Genomic DNA, 22,081 nt, shown 5'->3' with positions numbered 1-22,081 from the left:
CAAGGCAATGGAAAAGTACTGCCTCGCTTCTTCCTGAGAGTGCTGGTCCAGACTCCAGACCATGAAAAGTTGCTGTTTTCAAGCTAAACAAATACAGTGAAGCTGTTGCACAACCATGCAGTGTTTGTCCTGATGGTTGACCAAGTCTGTCCTGCTTGGTTGACTGTAAGTAGGCCAGTGGTCAGTAAGCAGTGTTGTGGGACAAGCATTGTTTTCGCTTGTGTACTTCTAAATTTAGCACTTAAAGGAACAATGAATGATTTTAACCATATAACACGATCACTTTGTCATTTCTTTTGCCCCTTTGAAAATACAACTGACAATTTTGATTATGTTAGCTGGTAAGTTTTATGATGAATCAATGTCATTTGAAGTTTTGAAAAACAAAAGAAAAAAACATTCAAATGTGAAATGTGAATCACAGTTTATTTATGTCACGTTCTATGTGGGTTTTAGTTATCTCAGTTTGTATGTTAGCCGACTATTTGCTGTTTAGTCCCTGTTTCCTTCGTTCCCATAATTGCTAGCTTGTTTAATTATCGTCACCTGTGTGTTGTTTAGTTCCTTGTTTATTTTTTTGTGTTTAATGCCCACAGTTACCTAAGTTCATTGTTGAGTATTGTCTTTACTAAAGCTGTTATGTTTGTTTTCTCCTTTGGACTATTATCTTTTTGATTCTTATTAATACAAGAAAAGAGATGCATCCAGATCCTCTTCTCCTCAATTCAAGAGACAAAATAACTGTGGTTCATAACATTTTCTTAATCTTCACAGAACGTGGGTGAAAACTGTACCGTGATACATTTTACATGCACGTAGCACATATGTCAAAATGTGGATCTGTACACATACCAAAAGCGTGTGTGCTTTGCAAAACCAAAACATTTAGAGATATGAAAACAAAGGGGAGAGGGCATAACCATTAGCAGTGTGTACAATAACAGGGATTATTACAACGGCTCTTTCAATGTTACTTTGAAAACAAAGTCAGACTCCAAAAAATGCACACAGTAACAAGTGTGTCATTCAGGAACATAAATTGTAGACAAAATTGTACATGCACTTTCAATAACTGCTAATTTATTAAGAAAAGTCAAGGGCCAAGTGTCCAGTTATGGGAACGCTAATCAAGGACTCTGACAAATGGTTACTTCAACCAACTTTTAAAGCCAAATAAATGAACATGATAATGCTGTTTTTGGAGTTGTTTAAGAATCCTCTGGTAAAATATGAAGAGATATCATCTAAGGCACAGTTGTCGTCACTAATGGTCAAATATCACTCATAGATTAATTGATTTCATTAACTGCCACGCTGCTTCAGTGTTACTTTTACTCTTGTGTTGGATGATGAGGTGTGCTGGTGAAGTACTGGAGTAACGACGGCGCAGCCACAATAGCACCTCAGTGCAAGAATGTTTATTTACAGTGTCTGTTACAGTCCCAAAAGTGCACAAATATATTAACAAACAAAAAAAATTGAAAAATGGGAGTAAGTACACATGATATTTACATATACAGCTCTTGGCTGAATTTCCTTCTATAAAAAGAATCACCACAACACTCCAAAATAGCACTTGCAAACCAGCATCCTAAGCTGGTCCCATAGCAGTGTGCAAACCTATTTATGCTGCTGGTGAACAGAAATACTGGATTATTCAACAGATGGTGTTTGCCAGTCAGCGTCACGACTCACGAGTGTGTTCTCTGGTGTGGCAGTAAGGACGAACAGATTCTTGAGTCACGGTGAGTGAATGAGCACATGCTCCAACCTGGTGGTTTTATAAGGGTTGCAGTGAGTGAGCAGCATTATGTGATGGCCTCTATACACCTGTATAATCAGGTCACTACAACACCTCATTCTAAACCTCTTAACAATAGATGAAAAAATTACATCAAGAGTTCAAAAATCAAAAAACAAGTTGTGATATGTCTTCACAATCATTAATCTCTCTAAACATAATAAAATAAATACCAGCCTTTGGGAAAAGAGTGTAAAATATTCTCCAGGATCCACAGCATAAAGTTTCACCTTACAAGTTGTTTTTACTGTGAAATACTGTTAAATGCACTATTTTTGGAAGTAAAAACAACAGCCATAAAATGACATTCCCAGAATTCCCTGTGTGACACTTCACATTTGATGGTTTTTAATTTTATGCTTCTTAGTTGTTCTTCTTCTTTTGGTTATGTGTTATGTACATTATGATTTTATGTTACATCTTATGTTATGTCGTTAAACTAATGTTTATTGCATTATTTTAATGTCATGTGTTACCATGATGGTGTTTTGTATTTGTGTGTAGGTTTTGTATTTGTTTTTTATTTAGAGTCAGCTTCCAAATGTTTATCTCAGCTTGTGGAAAAGCTACTTGAGATGAACTTGCCTCATCATGTGTCTTTCTCTTTACCACCAGTGTTATTATGCATTATATTAATGTCAGATTGTCATGATCTGTTGTTGGAAAAACACACATTATCACTCTCCTAATTAGGAGTGTTTGAAGGGACGGCATTGATGTAACAGGAGGAATGTACAGTGTCTTCAGTGTTTAACAGCACTATCCTAAACCTTGTTTAACAATCTGTTATAGATGTTAACAACACTTTTTATAATCACTTAAATAATCATTGGGGGGGGGGGGGTTTGGGGGGGGGGGGGGGGGAGGTCTGTGTACCACCAACCATCCAGACAGCTGACCATAAAAACCATATAATCAATTACTATTTTAAAATTTACATTTCTTTAGTTTATTATAGGCTAATTTAGTTATTTTAATACATTTAAAAAAACTCATTAAACGCCGCAAGTTGATTCAGGACAATGAAAGAATTATGACTCAGAGTCATTTGGCTCATCGAATCAGAACAATAAGTTCTAGTTGAAGAGAAACATTAACGTATGTGTGAATCGTTCGCCTGATTCATTCAAAAGAATCTGTTCAAACGCGCGAATCGCAGCGCGTTCTGGTTTTCCCGCCCACAAGTAGATTTGCGTCACTTCTGCCCGGTCTCTCGCGAGCGCGCTGACCTGTCTCCAGTCGCACGTGCCATCAGGTCTTCGGGTAAATGTATGCTGTTGTAACTTTATAAACTACACTAAAATTATTTAGTTCTAAAAAATTTGTATCAACGCGAATTTAAGAGAAAGTTGAGTCGTTAGAGTGTGAAGCGTTAATTGACGATATGCTAGTTTCTACCGCGGTTCAATTAACATCAGTCATTTTGACTAGCGTGTCTATGTTTAATTATTAACATTTAAATTAAAGTTTATTACGTTGACAACAAATTCAAACTATATTGTCTGCTGCTTTTGTTAGATATCACAGCGTTTTACAGTAGGTTGTCGGTGAAAGAGGAACTCTAATGGCCGGCTTTGAGGCCTACTCAAAATGTTAGCCTAGGTTATTGATTCCTAAAGTAGGACATGGTGTTCACTTTTTGTTTTCTGTCACAGATCTGGGAAATCTCTTCTCTCAGCCGAAGCTGCTCAACATGGATGACTGGGAGGAAGATCAGGTAAAGTCGACCACACTCTTCCTCACCAGGCGGAGATGAGTGGAAGGCCACGTGCTCTCCTCTAACGAGTTACTTGAGCAGTATTGCGAACGTTAGCCATTGCTCTTTTATATTTGGCATATAAAATGTATATATTGAATATGTTGAATGTATATATAGTTACTGTGTGAGCTGATTGCAATATAAGGTTTGGCAGGAGTTTCTTTACATTTACGTATTTGGCAGCACTTTTATCCTGCACTGCCATTTTAGATAACTAGTAGTCATTTCAGTTAACTTATTGATATCAAAATACACTTTTAGATATCTGAAATAAAAAAGTAACATGTTAATTCTTGATATCTAAATGCATTTCAACATTTTGACTAGTAACAATTAAGTTATTGATATCAGGAATTTATATTTGTACTAGTAACCATGTAATTATTATCAAAAATGATTATTTATAGTAAGAATTTTATTTCTGATATGTGAAATTGTAATGTCAATTAGTTTGAAATCATTTCTTGATATCAGCAATTGAATTTGAATGGCAACCTATGGTGACATTTAACTAGTGAAAATACAATTACAGATATCAAGAATTATAGTTTTTACTAGTTGAAATTCAATTCTTGATAATTCGTATTTCTGTGAGTGACGTCATTATCAAGAATGAACATTTTACTAGTGGAAATGTAATTCCTGAAGAAAAAAAAATGCCACTGTTACTAGTAGAAATCTAATTCTTAATTTAGAATTAGCATTTTAACTGGTGAAAATTGAATTGTTGATCATATCCTAAAACTTGACTAAAAGCACTACAAGTACACCCTATGACGGGACTAGTGCACTCTTCAGAGCCTGAGGTAGGTGTCGGATGAGGAAGACCTCAGCATGTGCTCAGGAGGCGCTGCAGAGCCACTGCTCACTGTAAAAAAGTTGCTGCCTTAAATTAAGTACAATCAACTTGGATGTTTAAGCTGACATTTCAATTTAAAGGGATAGTTCACCCAAAAATGAAATTTACCCCATGATTTACTCACACTCAAGTCATCCTAGGTGTATATGACTTTCTTCTTTCAGACGAACATAATCGGAATTATATTAATAAATGTCCTGGCTCTTCCAAGCTTTATAATGGCAGTGAATGGCCGTTTCTGTTTTGAAGTCCATAAAGCATCCATCCATCATAAAATTGCAATCCATCATAAAAGTGCATCTATCCATAAGTGCTCCACAGGCTCCGGGGGGTTAATAAAGGTCTTCAGAAGTGAAGCAACGTATTTGTGTAAGATAAATATCCCTATTTAAAACTTTATCGGCTAAAATAACTAGCTTCCGGCAGACGTCCGTACGCATCGATTTACGGTTAAAGAGTAACCCATGACTCTTAAAGCAATGTAAAAACATATGTTGTCAATTTATTGATCATATTTTTTGCAGTCCAGTCTGAGCTATAGGGAATAACTGCAGGTTTCCTGCTTGCAACTCACTCAAACCCAATAGAATATCATTAGCTGTGAATGATTAATGTAGTTAAGTTGTTAATGTTATTTTTTTGTCCTTCTACAGAGCCCTGTTGTATCCTCCAACTCAGGATTTGGTAGGTTATTTTTTTACATTATGTGCCCATATTGTGCCATAAATGTTTAGAATGTAATTGTTACAATATAAAGCCCCCGCCTCCACTCACTCACACCTGCTCAGAGATCCACTCAGTATCAGGATCAGAATGGTAATGCGTTTTACGTATCGCTCTCTACAACGTCTGACACATAACGGTAATCAAGGAGACTAGCCTTTTGCTTGACTGTTACCAAATTATCTTTTTTGTTTTTGTTTGTTTCTTCATGTTAACTAATGTTAACTGAAACACAATTAAGAATCAGACATTGTCAGTCCTAGGTGTATAAGACTATTATTTCAGCCAAACGCAATCGGAGATATATGAAGAAATATCCTGGTTCTTCCTAGCTTTAAATGGGAGTAAATGGTACCTGAGATTTTGAAGCCCAAAAAAAGTGCTTCCACCCATCATGAAAGTAATCCATACGGCTCCGGGGGGTTAATAAAGGCCTTAAGCGGAGCAATATAATATTTAATATTAAAGTAATATTTATAACTTTAGAAACTATAATCAGTGGCTTCCGGTAATGGCCGGGTTCTGGCGGAGAGTGACCTCTGATGAAACACAGAAATATTTTCAAAACAGTATTTATACAGTGCATTAAAAAAATATTCAGAAAATTCTCCCTATTTTCCGAATGCATGTAATGGATCTTATTGAGAAAGATTAATCCGTGCATTTATGCTTCAGGTTTTTTTTCTTTCTTGTAATTTTGAATCAATGTTATAACTTCAGACTTCTCTCTGGCGACGTTTGCAAGACTTGTTCAACCCTTTAGTTCGGGTTAAAGCTCGCATTCGTCTGATTCCGTTTGTGAGTGCAATGGCTCAATCCCAAAATCCAATAAACATCTGATGCATAGAACCAAGAGCCCGCCCTACATTTTTTTCTCAATTCTCAACTCAATTAAATGCATTTTAAAAACTTTTTAAGCTCTGTAACTTGCAGGATGTTTTAATGGTGCAAACACCTTATGTCAAAAGATCAAGGCAAATTTGATTTGTGTCCTTTAAATGTCCGCTTAAATGTCAAATGTATTGCGCCTCTTCACTTACAGGTCTGGGGTCCAGTAGTGATGGAGGATCCAAGAGCTTCTATACAGGTTGACTATCTCATGAGCCTCATTTTGTACATAAAATCATTTGTATTAATACTCAAGTGTAAATTATCGTGTGCATGTACGGAATGCAGGAGTCATTGCTGTCGGTCAGTGATTGACAGAAGTCAAGCTTTAGCATAGCTTTGAGTTTTTGCAGCTGTAGACTAGAACCATGGATGGCAACTTTTTTATATGCTCATTAACCTCGTTGTGTACACACACCACAGCAGCTCAATCACTCAGAGCAGTGGCAGCCATGTTTGTTCACAAGATGCTTTTTATTTGTAGGAAGTGCAGGAAATGAGAAGACAAACAATGCAGGTTTGTTTTCCTGTTTTCCCTCTAAGGCTGTATGTGAATCCACTCTTGAATCTTGAAGAGTTTCTGTTGCAGGACTCCAGACCACAACCTAAATGCGACACGTGTGCTACAATTTTAATAATCTAGTCTACAGTCGGGAGAGGTCTTAATACGATCATCTCTAAGTGCACGTTTCCTGCAGGCAGCGTGAGCCGTGGTGTCCAATTCATGATTGAGACAAATGCGTTACTGATAGGATCAAAACCAGGCAGCCAGACAGAGCTTGCAGTGGGCAAGCAATCCTACATTATTAATCTGAGAAATTAAAGCACTTATTTTTCCCATATTCATAACACATATGCTGCAATTAATATTTATTAATGGTAATAGTAAATTATTAAATATTCAAATCAAAGATTTGTTGTTTGAGATCTAATTCTGAAATCAACCTTCACAAACGAGCAGAAATATTTTCAAAACAGTATTTAATTTATTAGTATTTAACAGTATTAGTGCATACAAAGTGTTCAGAAAATTAACCCTATTTTCCAAATGCATGTAATGTATCTTATCGTTTAAAGATCATCCGTACATCTATGCAAATGGGCAATTTTTTTTTCTTGCCTTGTAATTTAATCGATGCTTTAACTTCAGACTTATCTCTGGTGACATTTGCAAGACTTGTTCAGTCCTTTAGTTTGGGTTAAAGCCGCCCATGCCAGCTCGCGCTCATCTGCTTCCATTTGGGAGTGCAACATCCTACATTTATTTTTCAATAATTGTATACTTGAATGCACATCAAAATACAAAAGAAATGTTGCTACATTTGTTTTAAATGCTCTACATCTGAGAGTATCGCAGAAAAGCCCTAAATCTGGATGTGCAAACCTTGTTGCATCATGCATTTAAGAGCCGAAAACTCTTGAAGCTGCTTTGGCAGTGATTACAGCCTCGACTGAGCACTGAGTTAAGGGTCTGAATACTTTTGGTCAGTGGTATTTTAGTGAAAAAGCAACAAAAAAAAAAGTTAGAATACTTTCTGAATGCACTGTAGATGCAAATACAATCAGTATAGATCTAAATTATACAAAGCTGTTCTGAACAACCATATTGACCAATCAACTCTGAGATTTGAACCTTTTGCATCCCATTTCCTTTTGGCAATTGTTTTGGTCTGGAGCCCTGTGTTTTTACAAACATTAGAAACAATAACTTGTGTAAGCAATTCTCATTATTAGGGATATTTAAAATCCCATATCACATGCTATTATGATCTGGAACCATGATGCTTTAAAGGATCCAGATCAGAGCCTGTCTAACGTGAGCCATTGTGTTTGTAGATAGTGACTCGTGGAGGTCGCCTGCTGGTGACGGATTCAGAGGCAGAGGTGAGGATCTGAGCTAAGTCATGATAAAGCGCTTCGGCAACAGCTTAAGCAGTTTCTCAACCCTGTTCCTTTTCCAACCCAGTGCTCCCAAGCACTGCACATGTTTAACGTTTTCTAGTTTAATAGTTATTATACATTTGACTGTCCAGGAACCCTGGTTTAGGGATGTGCAAAACTACATCTTTTAAAATACCTGACCATTTTTTAAAGAACTATATATTCGGTTACATTTGCTGAGTTTAAATCTAGAGTTGTTTGTGCTTGCGTAGTGTGATTGCTGTAACCGTTGCTTATCTGGTGTTTTTAGGAGGCAGGGGAGGATCCCGAGGAGGGAGAGGAGGCTTCAGGAATACCTTTAAATCAGGTGATATTACACATCATCGCTGATCCCCCTCAACAGAAATCCAGTATTAATGCTGTCAATCAATTTTGGGTTGTTACACTTAAAGAGGAAAAGAAGCGCATGTGTAGGTTAAAATAGCTGTTGTGAAAAATCACAAAAGTTGCCTGTTTTTTTCCGCAGAAACTTTGGCTTTTTTTTTAAATGTCTTTAGAGGACAGGATTGTGGGTATGGATGAGTTTTAGACTGGTGGTTCTCGACCCTTTTGGTGTCCCCCTACTTCATTGTGATGTAGATTTTTTTTGTTTTGTTTTGTTTTTTTGTTCTGCATTCTTGATACATCTTCAAAATTTTACAGGGGGAAGTTGGTTTACTTTAACAGACATCATGAATGCGAGACCATATCTTTGGGAAATTTCAAACGCCGTTTTTTGTGCTCCCAATGTGGGAAGGGGCGCCACACAAAGGGTCATTTCAAATGAAAGTGGACAACGAAACCCGTTTACGAATTGCCCTCCCACAAGGCTGTTAGCTAAGGCTACATGCGATGAACACTTCACTGGAGTAATACAGTAATTACCCATTCATGATCATGTGACTCAGGGTGGCGATCACTAAAGGTGATGTTACACAACTATTAGAGCAGTGTTGTGGAGCGATTGTTGCGTGGGCACTTTCCCATTGAAAATGGGCAACAAATTTCTATCTGGATAATTTAGATCGGTCGTGGGCCCTGTGTCTCACCTGGTTCCCCATTGACGGCAACATTGCTCAGAGTCAATATTGCAATTGTTGTTTTTCAAGAGAAGCACTTTTCTTGACACAGACATCCATGCTTCACCGGCATACGTAGCAGCCTCGCTGAATAAGTTGTTTCTGGTGGCTTGAGTATCTACAGACACTTGGAGGATAAATGTGAGAATTTATCCATAAAATGCTCTTGCTTTGTTTTTCAGAAATTGATGAAAATGGCAACGACGAAGGTAATATTTCTCTTTCGAATAACAAGACATGTTTAATGACTCTAGTTTTGTTGTTTCACGGAGCCCATCTATGTTGCAGGTTGGAAAGGAGGTGAAAGCCGAGGAAGAGGCCGCGGTGGTTTCCGTGGTGGATCTCGAGGTAATTGTAATTTGTGTGAGAAAATGGCAAAAAGAGATGACTTGAAATATGCACAGCTGTGCAGGACGTTGGTTGTCTGGGGCAATGGTGAATTAAATAGCTTAGTGCTCATTGTACGCAGTTGACAACAAAACACTTACTTTGTCCAATCACAGTTGAGTTGTGTAATGCGCAACTTCATTTTAATGTCTAATTCTTAAGGTGGTAATGAAGAGGCTTTGGGAAAGGTGATATTTTAATATTCATTTGTGAATGAAAACATGAAGAGATGTATTAGAATTTTTACATGATGCTCTTTATCTTCCAAAGGTGATGAAAATGGCAACGATGAAGGTAATATTTCTTTCTTTTGAATAAGACATGTTGTTATGACTGTTTCCTGGAGCCCATCTGTGTGTTGCAGGTTGGAAAGGAGGTGAAGGCCGAGGAAGAGGCCGCGGTGGTTTCCGTGGTGGATTTCGTGATGGTTAGTTTTTGGAAGAAATTAATTTGAATTGTAGTTATGAGAGAAGATGGCAGGAGATAGACATGAAACTAGCACAGCTATGCTGGAAGTTGATTGCCTGGGGCAATGTTAAATTATACAGTTGGCTAGTATACATGTATATGACCTCAGCTGCCTTTGACCAGTCACAATCCAATAGTGTAAGTTAATTTTAATATTTGTCTCTTGCTCTTAAGGTGGCGATGAAGAGACGGGGAAAAGAGGCTTTGGGAGAGGAGGTGATGTTAAATTCATCTGTTTTTAAGTGGCGCTTGAGTGATTTTATCAAGTGTTTCTTCTGTGTTTTAACTGAATTATTTCTTCAATGGCTCTGTTCAGGTTTCAGAGGCCAGAATGAGGAAGTGTTCTCCAAGGGTAATTTACTGCATTTATAGTCAGTAGTATGTAATAGACTGCTGCTAACTTACTGGTTCTCTTGCTCTTTCTCTGATTGTCCAGTCTCAACATCAGACAACACAGATCAAGAAGCTGGAGAAAATGCAGGTGGGTCATATTTACCTTCAGTGCAAGACGAAGCTTTTCTTTTGCTGTATGTAATTAGATTTTTTTTTTTTTTTATCTGGAAAAGTATGGGGGGAAAAATTAAGATTTGTGTTTTCTTAAAATAAATGTGATGCAACGAGAGTTTTTCATGGTGCGACCAAAAGTTTTATAGACCGTTATAGTCAACTGAGTGATTTCAAGGTCCATATTTATTATGCAAAACTGTCTTCACCGTAAGTGAGTCTTTTGAACTTGGCTAAATGAATGTTCAAACCATATGGATGAATACTTTAAAGGGTTAGTTCACCCAAAAATGAAAATTATGTAATTAATGACTCACCCTCATGTCACGCCAAACCCGTAAGACCTCCGTTTCTCTTCTGAAGACATATTAAGATATTTTAGATTTATTCCGAGAGCTTTCTGTCCCTCCATTGTAAGTCAATGGACGTGTCACTGTTCACGTCCATAAAGGTAATAAAGACATCATCAAAGTAGTCCATGAGACATCAGTGGGTTATTTAGAATGTTTTGAAGCATCGAAAATGGAGCATCGAAAATGGACCAAAATGTATTTTTCGATGCTTCAAAACATTCTAAATAACCCACTGATGTCTCATGGACTACTTTGATGATGTCTTTATTACCTTTATGGACGTGAACAGTGACACGTCCATTGACTTACAATGGAGGGACAGAAAGCTCTCGGAATAAATCTAAAATATCTTAAGATGTCTTCAGAAGAGAAACGGAGGTCTTACGGGTTTGGCGTGACATGAGGGTGAGTCATTAATGACATAATTTTCATTTTTGGGTGAACTAACCCTTTAAGGGTGAGGACTTGGAGAAAGTGATAATACCAGAAAAATACATTTCATCTGTAAATTTATAGTATAGCAAACTTTGCCATTATTTGTCATTTTCATTATTTTGAAAATATAATTTTCTAAATGATTGTTTTCTGTGACAACATTATTAAAAAAAAAAATCAAATATAATCCTGTAGTTTATCATTGCAGTTTTAATAAAATGTTTCATATACAAAATGAGTAACGTCCTGTTTGTCTTGTAGGACCCAAGGTTGTCTATGTGCCTCCCCCTCCTCCAGAAGATGAGGGGTCCATATTTTCACAATTTGCCACAGGCATTAATTTTGATAAATATGACGATATTCCCGTGGAAGTGAGCGGCAGCAATCCTCCAAAGGCCATTATGGTAAGTTATATAGATATATTTTGCAATCCATTTTAACTTCAGTAAAAGAGATTGGATCAGTGCAGTGTGGATTAGGGGTGGGAATCTCTAGGCATCTCACGATTCGATTACGATTCAGAGGGTAACGATTATCGATTATTAACGATTTTTTTTTCTTTTTCTATTTACTTACTTGGTACTTTTAAAGTAAAGTATTTATGATGACCCATAATGAACTTACTTCCATCTTCATACGTTAGCCTCTAACGAAAAGGGTGCCGTTAGAATTTGGCGCTCAGCCATCATGCGTCTGTTATGTGCACGCCACAGACTGTCCGCGCACTGCACGTCCGCTTTAGATTTCCGCCTTTTGCGTTCCTTCAATATTACGTTATTAGAGAAACAAAACTTTTTTTTTTTTTGAAAATCGATTTTTGACATTTGTGAAACGATTCAGGAATCGTCCACGTCCGCATCGCGATGCATCCAAGAATCGATTTTTTTCCCCCACCCCTAGTGTGGATGTACCACATCCATCGTGTTGTGACGATGTGTTCGTTACTCTGCTTCCCTGCCACTCACGACCACTCTCCCCTGGACTCGGGGGATTGAATTTGTGCTCATTAAATGTACACTTCAGGTTCTCTGCAGAAGTATTAGGTCATTTGGGCAGTTTATCTGCTGTTTATGAACACTGAATAATTTCATTTACTAAACTTAATCATAATTTCATTAACTATCCACCTTTTCCTGGCGAGTCTACTGCGTTTTGAATTATGGGTGACACTTCTGGTTTGGGGAACTTCCATTCGAAAAGACTGAAATGAGTAATTTCAAAATAAAAGCTTGCACTACAAATATTTGTCATTGTCAATTTGACTGAATAAGCTGTACATTTTCCTTCATGTTTTATTTCAGGCATGAGGATAACGTAACGCTTGATATTTTAATGACATGGTAAAACATGAATATGGCAAGAGCTCTTTTGTCGCTTCCTTCTCTTCCTCCTGATTTTTTTTTTTCCTGTTTGTATTCGCTTTAACAGTATGAAAAAGACATGTACTCTGCATTTGTGGTCTGTTCTTTTCTCTCCCGATTTGTTTACGATATATCCCTTTAACAATTTGCACATTTTATAGGATTGCGGTTTTACAGCAGTTTGCAATCATTAAATATTACACATTTATGCCAAATGATTGCTTGTAAACAACCGTTAATGAATTGACAGTGGTTACTTTATGGTTTTTATTGTAATGCTGTCAGTAGTTATAAAAGTAATTTTTTTTTTTCATTTATTGATAATCAATTATACTGATTGTTTCTAAATGATTAAGGATCTGCTATACCGCACCCTTTGATCTACTAGAAAGGCTTACTATTGAAGCACCACTAGATGGAGCCTGCATGTTAATGAATGATGTGACAACTCTGTAGATCAGATTTTACAAGACACTGGAAGAAAGACTCTTCTTTAGCCCCTTTCACAGAGATTCCGGGAAGTACACAGATAATGTGTCCCGGGATCATTTGATTTTGGTTCATTCACACTGCCAGTGATTTTCTGGTATATGAGTGTGTTCACACATCCCGTAAAGACGCGTGACGTCAGGATGTGATAACTCCTGTCAGATGTCAGTTCTGCTGATAACTCCTCTTTATTTCTACATGAAGACGAGTCCATACTCCCCAGTAGCGCCACTGGGTTTGCGGAGTGGCTCGTTCCCCGTATGCTGTAGTAGAAAGGCCTGTGTGATGGCACGTGCGTCATCACTACGACACGCCCCTTACGGCATTGGTCCTGGCTTTTGTTCACACGGGGCGCATTCCGGTGAAAGGGGCTATTGCGTATACGATTGTCCATACCAGAGTTTCCGCTAGAAAAAAATGGTGCCGGTCAAAGTGACCGGCAGAGGTTTCGTTTTCCGGACATTTTGATGATATGCCGGTCAAATATCGCCTCTTAATTAGTCAAGTTGAGGAAAACTGGAGGCAGGCTATATGTAACTTAAAAAATGACATAATCAGGCCGTATAGAATGCAACATGTTTATTAGCCTAACTTTCAAATAGACGGAAAAAAACATGAACGTCCGATTGGCGTCAATCAACGTCAATTGTTTTTACTATGGTTTCACATTCATAGTTTAACAAACCAATCCCCCTTCCCCACATAAAATATCTGAAGCCTATTGTTTTTACTCAAGCGAACTTCCCAGTGTCTCTCCACAACTTGCAATGCGCATAAGCCGCGTAACCTTGTTCTCCGCAAGGCGACTTCGCTGCTTCGTCTTGATCCGATTCTGCAGCGAGAACCCCCTCTCTGCAGGAACACTCGAGACCCATTTTCTACTATGGTTTTGTACGTTTCTTCATTCGGATCTATTTGCGATCCATTCCATTCTAAACAAACAACGCAGTTTATATGGTTCGTCCTTGTTTCATTATTCATTAAGATAATAATTAATAAATGCACGCATAATTATCAGTGAACTTGATAAATGTTGCAGATATGTTTTGCTATGCATGCACAAACAAATGCCTTTCAACTTATGTGTGCAAAATTCAGAATAAAATGAATGTGCAGCAATTTGTACAAATAGAGAGTCTAGGTCTACTATACGTGTTGTAGCCATTAAATAAGCTCATTTAGTTTAATATTTGTTAAAATATTATAATGTTATTTTTTCATCTATGTTGATTATGAAAAGTGAAACCGCACGAGTAAGATAGGATGTGCAATATATCGAGAGACATGGAGCGGTTCAGACATGATTTTGACCACTTAAGTTTTGTTTTGTAGAAAGACTTTTTTGAAGTGAATTTCGTTTTGTATAAATTGTATCTTAATTTTAATTATTCTATCAACCAATTGCCTGGATTTAATAAATAAGTATAGCAGACGATAGGCCTAATCATGGAGGCGCCCGCGCGGTCACTGCATTGCTCGTGAACTGGCGGACAACGGAAACCCTGGTCCATATGTGCTGTTTTGTGTGAAAGCATGTTCAAAAGCTATGAAAATAGGCCAAAATATCTCTGTGTGTCTCACTCTCTCTCTCTCACACTCTCTCTCACTCAGACCTTTGACGAAGCAGGACTTTGTGAATCACTGAACAAGAATGTAAAGAAGTCTGGATATGTGAAGCCTACTCCTGTCCAGAAATATGGAATCCCCATTATCTCTGCTGGGCGGGATCTAATGGCTTGTGCCCAGACCGGATCAGGAAAAACGGCAAGAACCACTCTCTTGCATGCTGTTCTTATTTAGTGATCATCTTTCCTGTCAGTGTGTTAGAAGATTACATGTTTAAGTGCACTGGCTGACTGCTGTCTCTGTGTGGTCCCCCAGGCGGCGTTCCTGCTGCCCATCCTGCAGCAGTTCATGACTGATGGAGTGGCGGCCAGCAGGTTCAGCGAGGTGCAGGAGCCCGAGGCCATAATCGTGGCTCCCACCAGAGAGCTCATCAACCAGATCTATCTGGAGGCCAGGAAGTTCGCTTTTGGGTACGCTTTACCATTTTCAGCCATATAAATTGGGTTGTTTGTTCATTTATAGTAGGGCTATAGAGTTTTTTGTTGTTGTTGTTTTTATCAATAATCTGTTTTCTCTCTCAATTTTTTTTGCCCCCTCACGGTTTATCTATTGATTTATTTTCTGAATAGTTGCATAAAAGTAATTTACCATTAATAACGTAACTAATCTATGTGTGAACTTACCTAATGATATTATTTATCAGAAAAGATGAGGTTTATGCAGTGCAGGCCTAAGTAGGAAAGAGATGTGGACATGAATGCCCGTAAAATAACTAGGAAACGATACTAGCTGACTACTACAGTTCAGTTTGCACAGTGAGGCTGAGTATTGATACAGATTTCATGAGTTGATTCGGATTTACAAGTGCTTATTAGCATAGTCCACACTTCGGCTCGCATGAAGTCCCTCATTCATTCTATATTGCTTGTAGTCCCCAAGTTGAAAGTTGCACAGCAATTTAATATCCTTAAACAATTGGTCTTGAATCTCGTAGGACCTGTGTGCGTCCTGTGGTGGTGTATGGCGGTATAAATACTGGATACACTATTCGAGAGGTGTTGAAGGGCTGCAATGTTTTGTGTGGGACACCTGGAAGATTGCTGGACATCATTGGGCGTGGAAAGGTATTTTTTTCTCTCTAATATACCATGCATTTAATAACTGACTAAATATTGTGTGTAAAACATTTTTGTGTTTTTTTACTTGTTCCCGTCAGGTTGGCCTGAGTAAGCTACGGTATTTGGTTCTGGATGAAGCAGACCGGATGCTGGACATGGGCTTCGAGCCAGACATGCGAAAGCTAGTGGGATCTCCAGGAATGCCTCCAAAAGAGGAACGGCAAACCCTCATGTTCAGTGCCACCTTCCCTGAAGAAATTCAAAGGTCTGACTCTGACACACTTTAAAGAGTTATTCTTCCAGAACCCTAATTTTTCCAAACCTGTATAACTTTCCTCCATGGAACATAAACACATGCTTTAATCAGGGGTTCTCAGACCTCAAGGGCCAGAGTTCAGCTCCAACCTTGATCAAACACAGATGAACAAGCTAATCAAGGTATTCAGGATCACTAGAAAGATAGAGGCAGGGGAGATTGATCAAGGTTGGAGCTGAACTCTCCAGGAAAGTTTACTTCGAGGGTTGAGAAACCCTGGTTTTCTAATCGTATATTTCATGCATGGATTGCTTTGACGCCATGTGCGATACGGCCATAATGTTAGCCAGGGTTCAAACTAGTGCCAAATGCACATTTACTGTTCCGTAAAATAAAATGATGCTAATAGTGGGAGCAGCAGGACTGATGTATGTATCATGACAGGTTGGCATCAGAGTTTTTGAAAGTGGACTACCTCTTCCTTGCTGTGGGTGTGGTGGGCGGAGCCTGCAGTGATGTGGAGCAGACCGTCGTTCAGGTGGACCAGTTCTCCAAGAGGGAGCAGCTGCTGGAGCTGCTCAAAACTACAGGTGTGTGTTCACATGCATGCGTGTGGGATTATAATTTACCTTGAGGACTTGTTGAATTTCCCATTGCAATAAATAAAAGCACCAACATGATGCTTGTAAAAGAGTCAGTCGAAATCCATCTGTTCCTCACAAAGCTATCAAAAGGATATGCAAGTTCACAGAAACCCTTCCCTCTGCTGCTCCTGTCTGTCGTTCTCCATCCAGCGTTTTCAAACAGTGTTCGGTTACGGCACAGCCGTCTTAAAGGCTGCATTTACACTGCGTAAATTCTCAATTTATCAATGTGCTTAAGATAACATTCTATCCAATATCGGTGTTATTTATATATCAATCTTCCTTTTGAACTAGAATGATTCCATTGGTGATCGCAAGGGATGCGAACAATTAATCAACTGATTAATTGCCGAAAATTGAATCGATAAACTTATCGATCGTCGATTAAGCTATCATTTTTAATTGAATCCCAAAACTGATGTTGAATCAACATTAATAGAGACATCTCTCCGGAGGAACCTTTTCATAGTTCCTAGAACTATTGGTGGAAGTACCTGTGTTTTGGTGTGTTCACACTACAGGAACTAAGAACGATTTTAGTTCTTGGAACTCTTTTGGAGGAACTAATTTACTCCTACTTCAGAGTCGGTCTAAACTAGCGCTATAGGAACTACAGTGACCTTACTGTACACTGATGCTGAACACCAGCACCCGCCATTTAAAAAAAAAAAGCTGTGTAAACACCGATTATAGCCTATATATTTACTCCAGAAACTAACTCTACGAACATGGAAAACAGTGATAGATGAACCTCTTAACCTTTACGCTGAGGAGAAAATCCAATGCAACTTTTCATTACGGTCTACTTTCTATGCATAACAGTTCTATATAATAACGTATTAGATGGGACTGTTAGACACATCGTAAACTAATGAACACAGAGAATGCGAGCGACGTTTGTTTTGCTCAGGCTCTGGCGTTCTCACCGCCGTCAAAATAAGTCACAACAACAAGCGCGGCTTACGTCACTTCAGAGTTCCTACTGGAGGTGCGAATGCAACCAGGAACATTTTCCTAAGGGAACAATTAGTTCTCTGGGAATCACACTGGTGGCTCGTTCCTATAACTAACTGGTGCAACAACCCCTAATAACATCAGATGTTTTGTTTTTTATGCATAAAATCTGGCTAACCTTTTCACGGTCAAGACATTAAATGATCAATTTTATGCCATTTTGTTTGCAACTACAGGGACTGAACGCACAATGGTCTTTGTTGAAACCAAACGAAGTGCTGATTTCATAGCAACTTTTCTCTGTCAGGAGAAGATCAATACCACAAGCATCCACGGGTACCGTTTCCTCCACTCTTTTCTCTCTCCTCCCACAATAGCCTGTTCTTTCTGACTCAGTGTTGAAAAGTAGCTTTGTAACCTCTGACCTGCTATTCTTTATGGTAATCAATCATTGAGTGTGGTATTCGCTGCTAATCGAACACTTTTCTTCTTCTCTGATCAGTGACCGGGAGCAGCGGGAGCGAGAGAAGGCTCTCAGTGATTTCCGCACGGGCCAGTGTCCGGTGCTGGTGGCCACGTCTGTCGCTGCCAGAGGCCTGGACATTGAGCACGTGCAGCATGTGGTGAATTTCGACCTGCCAAGCAGCATCGACGAGTACGTCCATCGCATTGGAAGAACCGGCCGCTGTGGGAACACTGGTCGGGCCGTGTCCTTCTTTAACCCAGAGTCAGACACTCCAGTAGCTCGCTCTCTGGTCAAAGTCCTCTCAGGGGTTTGTACTTCTCACACTACATCAGACACTAACAGCAGTGGTTTCAGCAGTAGTTCACTGCAGGGGGGGGCCAACCTTCACAAAATGTTGTATCACGATCTCTTTCCAATTCTGATGTACTATCAAGAATATTCCAGACTGGATCAAGCCCATGGAATATTTGCACTATTTATCACAGTATTGCATTAAACAATCAGTTGTCAAAATAGTCCTTAAACCCGGAGTTAAACTTGAAATGCTGCATAGTAGCTGAACACAACTGACTGTCTCAATGTAAATGGCTCACCAAGACGGACATTTTGACATTTTTGTATATATTTGACTGTTTAGCAAATTTAACAAATGAAATGTATATATTAATTACATTTATCTCAACTAAATGTCTTATTCACAGGGATTAAAGTTCTCCGTCGCTACGACGGATTTCCGTCAATTGCAGGGTTCCAGTCTGTCCTTAATGTCTTAAATTCACTTTTCATAATTTTAAGGCTGTAAATAGGCTTTCATTTCTCATAGTGTAATAAATGTCTTAATTTTAGTTTGAATAGGTCTTAAATTAAGGAAAGATGCTTATTCACCCTGCTGAGGGGGATGTGATCAAAGCCTGGAGTGGAGCAAAAGCACGTTCCTCTCTCCACTAAGCACTCTGTAATCACTTCGCTGATGGTCCACTCCGGGTTTTCAATTACCGCTCACAGAAAGTGCATGTCAGGCTACAGTTGAGCGCTGAGGTAGAGAACTATATTTCAGTTACCATGGACACACTTATAATGCAGGTAGGGCTGGCCGATATATCGATATAAAAAATATATCGATATATTTTTGAAATGCGATATGGAATTAGACCATATCGCATATATCGATATATAGTTCAAATTTGCGCTGTGATCCTTGCTCCCCGCGCCCCCGCTCCTCCTATTCCACTCTGCGTGCGTGTTTAGAGCATGTTATGTTATGAGAGGCGAATTATGACTACTTCAGAAAACCCAGCACAATAGGAACTACCAGGCAGTGACATAAGTGTACGCTGAAAGTCTTTCACTTCAGAAAAACGGACTTTCTTGTCCTGTCAGCCGTTATCCTGTAAAGTTACTCGTAGCGCACACTCAATTGCACGCGTGAATGCGGCGGCGCGCGCTGTATCGCCTCACTGATCAAGTGCAAAAGAAACTACGAGCATGCAACGCCGTTATGTTGTAAATTACACGAAATAAAAGTAATGCAGGGATGATTTTCATTCTATTCACCAGGAGCAGTTTCCATGTTTCATTAACCGTGTTAATATTGTGTATTCACCATCGTAACTGTCGTTTCCATATTAACCCCAAAATGCCACTATTTTTCTTTGTTGTTTTTTATATTTTTAAATGACTGTAGTGGCTCATGCCAACATTGTATTAACAAAAACTAGTTTGGGACTGCTATTTAATAGCTTTAGCATAGGCCTAATGTTTATTTATTAGTACTAGTCTTTACTATTCTTACAATTTATGTTTGGAAAAGTACTAATTTATGGAAAAGTACTTGTGTGTTAAAAAAATGTGTACATGTTATAATTTGCATATATAGGCAAATTATAACACATGTTTACACAAAATTTGTTAACACACAAGTACTTTTCCCCTTTACTTCAACTTTCGTTAAGGCTTAGCGAAATGAGGGGAGAATGGCAAGCCTTTTAGTTCGTGGACTAAAAAAATCACAATGCTGCCGTTCGTGCTCTACAGTACACATGCTCCCTGCCTGGTTTTCATGAATTTAAAATGGCTTTTAAAATACGGCTACTGGCAATATTAAAGCGGTTTAAAACGTCTCCCCTTAAAACACTATTGGTCTCGACGATTTAAAAAGTTCAAGGAATATGACTTGGCCTAAAAAAAAAATTCAGTCAGAAGATTTTTGTTCACTTTAATCCCTGTATTCATTTATATTTGTTTACAATGGTGTAATTTTGTTGCTCAAGAATTTACACAACCCAGGGAAGCTTGATTTTTCAATCTGTGAATTACATTTAAAAAGTAAATAAACTAAAGATAGAAATGAAATGAAGTGTTTTTGGGCAGGTCTAGCCACTAGTATTACAACAGCAACGGAGTACAGTAATCAAATGTAAAATAACACTGATTAGTCTTTTAGTCCTGTATAAATTAAATACAGAGGCTGTTAATCCTGATGCACTCGTATATTGTTCCCCTTTATCTGGTTTGATTCCTTCTGTTCTCCTAATTAAGTTGCTTAGTCTGCAAAATGTGACCCTGGACCACAAAACCAGTCATAAGTCGAACGGGTGTATTTGTGGCAATGCCAACAAAACATTTTATGGGTCGAAATTATCGTTTTTTCTTTTATACCAAAAATCATTATGATATTAAGTAAAGATCATGATCCATGAAGATATTTTGTAAATTTCCTTCCTTGAATATATCAAGTGTATTTTTGTGAGTGGATGCAGCAAAAGGGTCACAGGGTCACAAATGATAAAATGTAAATACCAAAATAACGTCCATAAACCTCCATGTCGCAGGCTCAGCAGACGGTTCCCAAGTGGCTGGAGGAAATAGCTTTCAGTGCTCATGGGACAACAGGCTTCAACCCACGGGGAAGAACGTTTGCGTCTACAGACACGCGGAAGGTACGACACACACACACACACCCTATCCTGAGCTTTTTATTATTATTAATGCCAATTAAAAAACAGAACAGAAAACTTAAATGAAAAGAATCAGTTGAAACAAGTTTATTGTCCCCGTCCTGAGCTTCTGCTGATGTGTGTGTGTGTGTGTGTGTGTGTGTGTGTGTGTGTGTGAATGGCTTCTGGTTTGGTGTGTAGGGAGGATCCTTCAAGACCGACGAGCCGGCGCCGGCAGCTTCAAACCCAGCGTCCGCCGCAGCCGATGACGAGGAATGGGAATAACTACTCCTTCACCTTGTGTTCTCATGTAGATTAACTTTTATTTGAGTTTATTCATTTCTCCGACATGTTAAGTTGAATGATTAAGGTAGCCTTACAGTAAAGCTGTTGCATTTATAAAGTCACATTCTAGAAGCTGTAGGTTTGATCTCAAGGACCGAATACTAATCAAGACATGATGCCTTTTAGCAGTTTGGATTGATGATTTTGTTTGTATCACTTGTTTTGACTGGAGCACGACTGGATTAGTGGATTTGTTTTAAGTTGTCACATTTTAACACTTTGCTAAGAGAGTATTGAGTTTTGTGAGTCTTTACCTGAAGCTCATTCCTACAGTTGTATCTTATCAATCAGTTCTGTTGTTAAATGTGACAGTTTGCAGGTTGTTTTTCTTGACGTTTTCGTCTTAAAGCCAAAGTATACAACAAGTAAAGAAACTTGTTTTGCCAATGTACCTTGCCAGATAAAGGTAAATAAAGTGATTGTTTACCGCACATCTTTGTTTCAAAATCTGATTCCTCAGTTCATGTCTTGTGAAATCTCAAGTGTCACTTTAAAATATTGCTCCAGTTTTCTGTTGTTATAAATCTTTAAACAAAAGCTGCTCTGTGTTGACGAGAGGGGAATGTCTGGTATGGTTGTAAACTAGGCTACTGTGAGAATCTGTGTGAGGTTTTCACCATAATGGATTCTATCAATGTTTACGTCTGCGTTTCAAACAGTGACCCTGAACCACAGCATCTGCTTGGTAGTGGCCAGTATTGGTTCACTACATGATGTATGCATTAAGTTTTTCATGAAGAACTGAATAAACAGTCCTGCTTCTCTGGTTT

At 38.5% G+C, this 22,081-nt stretch overlaps 1 protein-coding gene across 1 annotated transcript; it reads left to right on the top strand.

Annotated features, from left to right (window-relative positions):
* Positions 1 to 3,494: 3,494 nt before the first annotated feature.
* Positions 3,495 to 21,741, top strand: ddx4 (DEAD (Asp-Glu-Ala-Asp) box polypeptide 4; the record flags this gene model as incomplete). The annotated part of the gene is made up of 20 exons (XM_084104939.1): positions 3,495 to 3,518; positions 7,867 to 7,914; positions 8,222 to 8,321; positions 9,212 to 9,238; positions 9,318 to 9,377; positions 9,687 to 9,710; positions 9,781 to 9,843; positions 10,059 to 10,100; positions 10,201 to 10,236; positions 10,321 to 10,365; positions 11,438 to 11,580; positions 14,638 to 14,790; positions 14,908 to 15,062; positions 15,587 to 15,716; positions 15,809 to 15,975; positions 16,411 to 16,556; positions 17,801 to 17,900; positions 18,067 to 18,337; positions 20,862 to 20,969; positions 21,168 to 21,741. The coding sequence occupies 20 exons, from the start codon at positions 3,495 to 3,497 to the stop codon at positions 21,249 to 21,251; spliced, it is 1,926 nt and encodes a 641-aa protein (XP_083961065.1). The 3' UTR covers positions 21,252 to 21,741.
* Between the last annotated feature and the right edge of the window lie 340 nt (positions 21,742 to 22,081).

This window comes from Abramis brama, assembly GCF_963993115.1.
Source record: "Abramis brama genome assembly, chromosome: 25".
Lineage (NCBI taxonomy): Eukaryota > Metazoa > Chordata > Actinopteri > Cypriniformes > Leuciscidae > Abramis > Abramis brama.
Note: the sequence above shows the minus strand (reverse complement) of the source record. Positions and strands in the feature narration are given on the sequence as shown.